The 9,629-nt window shown below is 39.8% G+C and overlaps 1 protein-coding gene across 3 annotated transcripts in view; it reads right to left on the bottom strand.

Annotated features, from left to right (window-relative positions):
- Window positions 1-3,686: 3,686 nt before the first annotated feature.
- Lpxn (leupaxin) overlaps window positions 3,687-9,629 on the bottom strand; it is a 31,209-nt gene continuing 25,266 nt past the window's right edge. For all 3 annotated transcript variants that reach the window (XM_028884197.2, XM_028884196.2, XM_037205099.1), the window contains 2 exons: window positions 5,080-5,228; window positions 3,687-4,742 (listed from right to left, as the gene is read on the bottom strand). In XM_028884197.2, the coding sequence (XP_028740030.1) occupies window positions 4,473-4,742; window positions 5,080-5,228 (419 nt within the window). In that variant the 3' untranslated portion in view covers window positions 3,687-4,472. The remainder of the gene's footprint in view (window positions 4,743-5,079; window positions 5,229-9,629) is intronic.

Below are 9,629 nucleotides of genomic sequence, written 5' to 3'. Positions count from 1 at the left end.
TCAAAGAAAACACTAAAGCCAAATAAGTCATAACACAAAACGTCCAAGAAATCTGGGACACCATGAAAAGACCAAACCTAAGAATTAGGGATAGAAGTAGAAGAATACCAACTCAAAGGCACAGAAAATATACAAACAAAATCATAGAAGAAAACTTTCCCAACTTAAAGAAGGAAATACCTATGAAGATACAAGAAGCTTACAGAACACCAAAAAGACTAGACGCCCCCAAAAAGTCCCCTTGCCACAAAATAATCAAACCACTAAACATACAGAATAAAGAAAGAATATTAAGAGCAGCAAAGGAAAAGGGCCAAGCGACTTATAAAGGCAGACCCATCAGAATAACACCTGATTCCTCAATGGAGACTGTGAAAGCCAGAAGGTTCTGGACAGATGTAATGCAGACACAAAGAGACCATGGATGCCAGCCCAGACTACTATACCCAGCAAAACTTTCAATCACCATAGACAGAGTGAACAAGATATTCCAAGACAAAACCAGATTTAAACAATACCTATGCACAAATCCAGTCCTACAGAAAGCACTAGAAGAAAAAAAAATCCAACCTAAGGGAGTTAGATGCACCCACGAAAACATAGGCAATAGATAACCCCACAGCAGCAAATCCCAAAGAACAGAAATACACACATACTACCACCAAAAGATAACAGGAATTAACAATCACTGGTCATTAATATCCCTTAATATCAATGGACTCAATTCACTTATAAAAAGACAAGCTAACAGAATGGATATGAAAACAGGCTCCATCCTTCTGATGGATAAAAGAAACACACCTCAATTTTAAAGACAGACATTATCTCAGAGTAAAAGGCTGGGAAAAGACTTTCCAATCAAATGGACTTAAGAAACAAGCTGGTGTAGCTATCCTAATATCTAACAAAATAGACTTCAAATTAAAGTCAATCAAAAGAGATCCAGAAGGACATTACATATTCATCAAGGAAAAAATCTACCAAGATGAAGTCTCAATTCTGAACATTTATGCCCCAAACACAAGGGTACCAACATATGTAAAAAAAACATTACTAAAGCTTAAATCACACATTAAACCCCACAAACTAATAGTAGGAGACTTCAACAGAGTGCTAGAGAAGTTCCCAGGAATCCACAAGGATGACCCCAGCAATAGTAGAGGGTGCCTGAACTGGCTTACCCCAGTAATCAGATCTGTGAAAACTCTGTCATCATAGAGCCTTCAGCCAGGAACTAATGGAAAAAGATGCAGAGATCCACAGACAACCACCAGGCTGAGCTCCAGGAGTCCAGTCTGAGAGAGATGAGGGATTCTATGAGCAAGGGACATCAAGATCATGATAGAGAAACCTACAGAGGCAACCAAACTAGTGAGAACTCATGAACCTTAGACCAACAGCTGTGAAGCCTCCATGGGACTAGACTAGGCTCTCTGTATAAGCAACACAGTTGTGTATTTTGGTTTGCTTAAGGGGCCCCTGGCAGTAGCATCAGGATCTATCCCTGCTGCATGAGCTGGCTTTCTGGAGCCCATTACCTATAGTGGGACACCTTGCCCAGCCTTGATGCAGGGGGAGGGGCTTGAACCTGCCTCAACTGAATGTACCAGGCTCTGCCTACTCCCCATGGGAGGCCTTACCTTGTCTGAGGAGAGAATGGGAAGTGGGTTATGGGGGGGAGGCTGGGGGTGGAGGAGGGAAGAGAGGGGGATCTGTGGTTGGTATGTAAAATGAATAAAAAATTTCTTAATTAAAAAAATAAGTGTACATCAGCACACCTGGCTTTTTATATGGCTTCTGGGGATGGAAAGCAGGTCCTCATGCTTGAAGCAGCAAGCAATGGACTGTCTTCCCAGCTTATGATGCTTCTTAATTCTGTGTTCATAAAAGCAATCAGTACCTCTGCTCTGTATGTTTCATGACACCATAAAGCCTGGTTTCACTCTGCTTTTGAACTCTGAAGTTTCAGATATGTTCCTTTAAGGAACAAGCAACACCTACTCATTTGCTTTGGAAATTCTATGAAAGTAAGAAGATCTTTAAAATGTTCACTTTGAGCATATGAGTTTGAGGTTAACCAATAACACCCAGGTTTTTTAAGTATTCCCATAACCTTCATAGAACCTCTGTGGTTTTAGAACTCTTAATCCATCTGGCCTCTATTCTGTGAATGATTCCAGCTTATCTCATGCCAAACTGCACAATCCATTCCCTCAGCAATATATTCATATTCACTAATAGGAACGTGACTTATGACAGTCTAATTAGGATGACTCACTGAAGTTTTGTTTATAAGAGCTAGAAAATAAAAAGTACTTTCCCTCCCCATATAAGTAATAAACATAGGAACACACATGACCAAACTTGTAAGGAAAAGCAACTGTGTCTATCAAAGCATCATCCTGGAGAACTCAATATTTCATATATAGTGGGTCAGGTGGGAACTCTTCCTCAACAGCAGAGCTCTGAGTCTATGATAAATTTATTTCTGAACACATATAGCCAAGGATGGAAATGTCCTGCCTGGGAGTAGGGTTTTATATTTTGTACACTCAGGAGTTAGTTAGAACCAAAAGAAGGAGTTAGGTGATCAGTTTAAAGAATGTACTTCTGGTATGGGAGGGGTGCTTCTTAAGGAGAATATTTACCCGAGGGCTGTTTTCCTGTTAAAAGGTTGGGTCTCAAGGCAGCATCTCTTCTGGAGCAAACATAACCACATCTACTATGAGAGGAAACTGTTGTCATTCTTAATTGAATGCTTTTGAGTTCTGACATTTCTCTGATATCTAAATATTTGGATTGTAAAGGATCTCAAAACAGCCAGTTCTTCAAACAAAAACAAAAGCACTTAGCACCTGAACATTTTTCCTTTTGCACTAAAACCTCAAGTTTACTTTGTCAACCTGCCAAAGTGACTGTGAACACTGCCTTATTCACACTTGCTATGATGTCAACAGTGGAGACAGTGAAAAAGACAGTAAGAAACTGAAAGTGCATTGCTCATCTGCTATGTTCAGCCAGCCAAACAGGACAGAAGGCCAGATGGCTCCATATCTCTGTGGCCTCCGACATATACTCCTAATTTCATAGAATTAACTGTCACTACTGCTTTTTAACTCTCAAAACTCTCTTTTTATCCATCCTAGCAAAGGAGACATGTAACCAATCTCGGCAATAATCAATTCATTTTAATTCTCTAGGAAGTACTATTTTCATACCAACTTTAAAATAACACATTCGGTCCTAATTTTTTTTTTTTGTGTGTGTGGGGGGGGACTTCCAGAGAAAAGGTTTTTGCCTGTAATCTCAGAATCCAGGATTCTAAAAACACTTATGCTTTTTCCTATAATAAAAATAATAATTATTATTTTTGAGATTGTGGTAAGAAAATAAAGCACACCATCCCCAAAGAGTGCCTCACTTACAGAAGCACGGCTCCATGTGCAGCCTACTTTATAAACAAACCAATAGGATCTAAGAAAGTCAGATTCTTCAATAATTTGTAAAGTTTTCTATAAATTAGCCTAAAGTACTTTGAAAGAACAATTGCTAATTGTTTGTGGCGTGGCTTTCCTGCCCAAACTAAAGGACATCACTTAATCTTTTGTAACATCTTTCCTTGGAGAAGCTATGCACAGACATTTGTCTTCATGAGGCAGTTTTGAGTTTGAAGGAGACACATTCTCATTTTTCATTTTTGAAATGCATTTGTAAGGTATTTAATGGACAATCAGATATTTTTAGAAAAAGTGAAAACAAATTCTAAAAGCCTTGTTACCTTGTAATGATTCAAAGATTTACGTCTCAAAAATAAAATGGCTAAAGGCCCAAACTAAAAAGATGTGTTATAAACAATAGGTCTCCTCTTTTAGTTTCTTCTGATTAAAAAGGGGTATATCTGCTGTATACAAGGAAAAAAGAGAAGGGATACAAATTTAGATACAAATAGTATCTGGTATTCTATAATATGGGAAGCAAAAAGTTTATCTATCACATGAATATGACAATGAGTCACCAAAACCACAAGCTGCTTTATTCATCACAGATGTCAGTTAAAATATACTTCCTCTTAAACTAGCAAAATGCATTGAGGAAAGGCACTAAGGGCTTAAGAGTAGTGTCATGACTCCTAAGAGAAAGGAAGAGTCAGACTATGGGGCACACAACTAAAGATCTAAATGGGGCATCAGCAGAGGTAAAATGTGAGAAAAAGAAAACCAGTGCTGGAATGAATTGTGCACATGAGAAATATACCTTCAGAGGGTCCTGATAGCATGATCTAAATCTAAATGCAAATACATAATTAAAAAATAAGAAGTAGCTTCAAAAATAAGTTTGTAAGTCTAGTAACATCTAGAAATTCCCTTATTTGCTCATTTCTTGTACTCTATTAGCCCACCGAGTGAAGGTCAGGGAAAGAAACTGTGCTCCTCCCTGCCCTGGTCTCAGAAGTAGATGTGGATCAAAGGGGACTACAGTGAAAAGAGCTTATTGAAGCAGAGTTGACAGTAGGTCTTGTTGTTCTGCTCTCTGAAGACACCTTTCGACAGCTGTGTCAGACAGAAAGCACACACAAAGTGCTCAGGATGAAACTTGTGCCCCATGGCACTGATGCAGCGGCCAGTGATGGGCTGCCCACAGCCATGGCAGAGGGTCCCTCGGCGGTGATGGTAATGGAGTTCACAGAATGGACGGCCATCCAGTTCAAAGAAGGAGCCAGAAGAAAAGCTGCAGAAGCAGTCCTGAGGATGGAGTGAAGACAGACAAAGGAAATGCATGTCAAGAAATAATGCCACCAAGTAAACTTTTCATCTTCAAAACTCCTGCCAGTTACCTGCCAGTTGTAAGACTTATCTCAGGTCCTTGACAAACAAAGGCTACATTTACACATTTGCAAAACAGACCAGCAAATGCCCACAACAGGAGCTGTGTGCTACTCTTCTTTTTAAAAAAAGTAATAAAACTAACATAGATTCCTCATCTTGGACTAGAAACTATCTCACTAAGTAGCAACTAGTCCTCTCAGAGAAGAATACTCTTTAATTTTCCCTAAAATCGAAGGTAATTGAGCATACAAACCCCACACACAAAGCACTCTGGGTGCCACACAGTGTTCATGGCTGAAAAGTAGTTTTCCAACACTGGGCGGTTACAGCCACCACACTTAGGTGAGAACATGGCTAAGAAATCTTTTCGGCAATATGGCTTCTTGTCCTTCTCATGAAAGCCTGAAAAAAATAAAATCAAAGATTCATAGTTGTAGTCTTTGAGTCCTTTAAAGCTACATTAGAAGCAGACCATAAGTTCATTATTGTAACCTCCCCCAACTTTAGTATCCCCATGCTCAAAAAGGAGATAATGCAGGTGTCTTTCAGCACTGAATCTGGATCACAGTCTAAGTATTAAGGGCTATTTCTCCTTAACACCTTGATACAAAGTGTTCCCTTGGCCTGAAGTTCTGCTTCTGACATTGATACAACTGTGAGTCAGCTCAAATGGCCATCTTCTCAGAGGAATCAAGCCAGTCCTTCTTTGTCAATTTACCTGTCTTCGTTGTCTTTCTAGCACTTACTTCATCTTAAGTCTTATAGCACTTAAGTCATCTTATAGTCTACCTTCCGTCACTGAACATTAGCTCTGAAAGAAACTAGATACCATTGGTCTTGCTACCATTATCCCCCCAATGTTTAAAATATTTTAAAATAAAATAACATTAAATAGTAATTATCTTTGATAAGTTATCCATAGCAAACTAGTCAGGAGAAGAGATAAAATTCACATTCCACCCCTATCTTAAATGCATCCTAAATTTGACCTCTCCATGGGAACTGGTAGATCAACTAAGTGCGAATCTCCTAATCAAAACTGTGTAAACATGAAAACCCACTCTGTGCCTCACCAGCCTGGTGGTATGCAACAAAATGTACTTAGTGGATTGCTCTAGCTGCCTGTTCAAGAAACATTCTAGAAATCATAGTAGCCAGATCACAAAACTGTAATAGGATGTCAGGGCTATGACCCAAATCACACAGCTGCTCTTCTTGCCTTTAGTTCTTGCCACTGTTGGATATAGCTTGCTTCACTCAATTACGCCTTCTCTTAAAAAATTGGTTAGTTTGCAAAATTATAAAGCCTATGGGTCTGAGAATCCAAAGTACACCTGCCCTGTGTTATTCCTTTGAACCCCACAGACTCAGAAAGCTTGCTTTACTTTTCTCTTTTTCTTTTCTGACCCATTCAAAAGATGTCTAGTGTCTGTTTAAGAGAAAGTGAATGTCAAACCCCTACTACTTAAGGAAAAAAAAAATACCTATGGGCATCTTTCTTGCTTTTGTGTAAAACAGTATTTTTTTTAACTTCAGCATGCTTCATTCACCTGAGAATTTGTTAAAATGTAGATTGCTAGTCCTCCCTGCCCACCTCCTCCACCTGCCCCCCCAACCAGGGTTTTTCATTCACTGTTTCTAGAATGGTACTGAAGATTTTGCATTTTTAACATGCCCCCAAGTGATGTAAGTTGGTATTTCTTAAGAAAGCTGCAAGACACACCACCTAACCTAGGTATGAACCCCATTTAGGAATCTGAAGAGCAGTTGGTCTCCAGAGTGAGACAGCAGGGGAGTAACAGCCTCCACTTCAACTTGGGTGAGTCTCGGGAGGGGAATCCAAGCAATCCACCAAACTTGCTATAATGTTCCCATACTTAGTAACCCAATAAATTGGGAAAGTTTCAGCATTACTGTCCCAAAGGCTCTCTCCGGGGCCAATTACTTCAAGAGAATGAATGAGAGACACTGACAATTAAAAGTTACTGCAGAGAGAGGAAGAGTGTTCCTACTCCATTGTGACTCTTAGCCACAGGGGAAATTAAAGAGGACCTGCATGGCTAGGATAATGAACACTTAAAAAGAAAGATGGGTAACACTGAGGACATAGTCCCCTAGGAGAAATGGTAAGGACCAATGCATTTAGAAACTTGAGCCTTAAAGAGGGATTCTCTGAATTGAAGAAGAATGCAGATGAATTTAATTTCCCAGGAGGTTTCATGGCTTAGCTGTTATTAAGTGTTGCTTAACTAAAGTGCAATGTAGACATGAAAGACCCAATGATTTATTAAGTGCATTGAACAAGCTCCAATGCACAGGCAAATCACTACAAATTACTTTGTTAGTACATTATGTCAGTGCTACTGTATCTGTCTCTATTGCCCAGTAAAGTACAAATTAGTACTGAGAAAGTAAGATCTAGCAACAGGAGAGTTTAGTCTCAGTCAAAAAGCAGTTAGAATATGTTAGCAAAGGTGTGTGTGGAACTTACAGAAATGAGACCAAATGAGTTCAAATTCCATCCCTTCAACCTTCTAGTTTTACTTTAGGGCAGATGTCTCAGTCAATAAGGTGCTTGCCTTGTAAACACAAGACAAGGAATTGAGTTACGTCCCCAGAAAGAACCCAACAAATAGGCAAGCAAACAAACAAATAAGTATACCAGGCATAGTGACACACATTTGTAATCTAGAACTGGGGAGACAGACAGTTGGTATCTTGGGGCTCACTAGACAGACAGCCAATTGAACTTGGCAAGCTTCAAGCCTTCTCTCTCTCTCTCTCTCTCTCTCTCTCTCTCTCTCTCTCTCTCTCTCTCTCTCTCTCTCTCTCACACACACACACACACACACACACACACACACACACACACACACACACATTATGGCAGCTGAGGAATAAAACCTAAGGTTTCCCTCCAGCATCCACATGAATGTGTGAACCTGGGAGGTGATGTAGGAAGTCATCATCACCTACATAGTAAACCTGAAGCTAGCTGGAGCTACAAGACACTCTGCTGATCCAAAAACAAAATGAACAATAAAAAGCGGGTTAGATGCCAGGACAATTCAGAAAAATAAATCCTTGCAAACTAATAAAATGGGTCACATAGAAAAGAGAAAACAGGGATGATAGATAGTTCTGTGGGTAAAGGAACTTGCTGCCATACCTGAAGACCTATGTTCAATCACTGGGACCCATGTGGCAGAAGGGGAGAACTGACTTGCACTTGATGTCTTCTGACCACCACATGTATGTGGTGATGTTATGTCCCCAATATATTGTGCACTCTAATACACTTATCTGGGGTCAGAAGACAGAATAGCCACTAGAGAGACATAGAGGCCAGAAAATGGCACACACACCTTTAATCCTATCACTTGGGAGGAAGAGATCTATCCCGATCTCTGTGAGTTCAAAGCCATACTGGAAACAGCCAGGCATGGTGATACATGCCTTTAATCCCAGGAAGTGATGGCAGAAAGCAGAAAGGTATAAGGTGTGAGGACCAGGAACTAGAGGCTTTTAGTAGCAGTTCAGCTGAGATCCATTTGGATGAGGACTCAGAGGCTTCCAGTTTGAGGAAACAAGATCAGCTGAGGAGTTGGAGAGGTGAGGTTGGCTGTGGTTTGTTCTGTCTCTCTGATCTTTCAGAACTCACCCCAATACCTGGCTCCTGAGTTTTTTATTTAATAAGACCTTTTAAGATTCTTGTTACACATGTACATCATGGTATTCTCACATTCACAGACAAAATAAAAATGCAATAAAAATTTGGGTAGTATAAAACATGAAAATAGACTCTTAATGAAAACCTCTCAATTATAGAAGCTGAATGCAGTTCTAAGAATTACGAGTGCATGGGCAGTGGTGGCACATGCCTTTAGTCCCAGCACTGGGAAGGCAGAGCCAGGTGGATCTTTGTGAGTTGGAGGCCAGCCTGGTCTACAGAGCGAGATCCAGGAAAGGCACCAAAACTACAGAGAAACCCTGTCTCAAAAAACCAAAAAAAAAAAGAATTATGAGTACAAACAGTTCCCACTATATATTAATATAATTCCTATAGAATTCTATATTGAGGCAAATCAAGGGCAGAATAGAAACATGTAAGAAATTATCTAAATTATAAAAGAATCACAAAGAAAAGGAGAAAAGGGAAGGAGATGCCACTATGCAATATCAGTAAGGGTTTTTGATGGTTGTTTTTGTTTGTTTGTTCTGTTTTATTTTTTATAATGTAAATTACAGGAGTGGCCTCTAACTTGACAGAACTAAGGCTGAAAGGGATAGCCACTTTCACTATTGGGGTCTTCAGCATGAGATCTCCCAGCAACTGAATGCAAAGTACCCCTCAACTTTAGACAGGACTGACTCAAAGTCTGAAAAGCCACTGGAAGATCTGATGCCCCACCCTGTCACAAAACACAGGGACTATTTGAAACTATTTAGTAGAGTGGGTGCTCTAGCATACCTAAGAAATAAATCAATAAATCCACTGGGAGCGAGGGGGGGAGGTGAATTAAGAAAAACTGGCAAGTTAACAGCTTCTCAGCCATCAAAGCTTTCCCACCTGGTTAAGCTCAGTGGGCCTCAACAATCAAACAAACAAACAAACAAACAAAAATATCATCAACAACAAAAAGTCATCAGTGTGGAAAGGGTACTACATGTCAGGAGGAGGGAGGAGGTAAAATGAGGTATATAGGACATTAGAGAAGAAAGTTATAGTAATCAGGATGCACATTATACATGTATGAAGTTATCAAAACACAATCAAAGGAAGAAGAAATGGGGTCCAGGAAG

The sequence above is a fragment of the Peromyscus leucopus genome, chromosome 1 (genome assembly GCF_004664715.2).
Source record: "Peromyscus leucopus breed LL Stock chromosome 1, UCI_PerLeu_2.1, whole genome shotgun sequence".
Taxonomy (NCBI): Eukaryota; Metazoa; Chordata; class Mammalia; order Rodentia; family Cricetidae; genus Peromyscus; species Peromyscus leucopus.
Note: the sequence above shows the minus strand (reverse complement) of the source record. Positions and strands in the feature narration are given on the sequence as shown.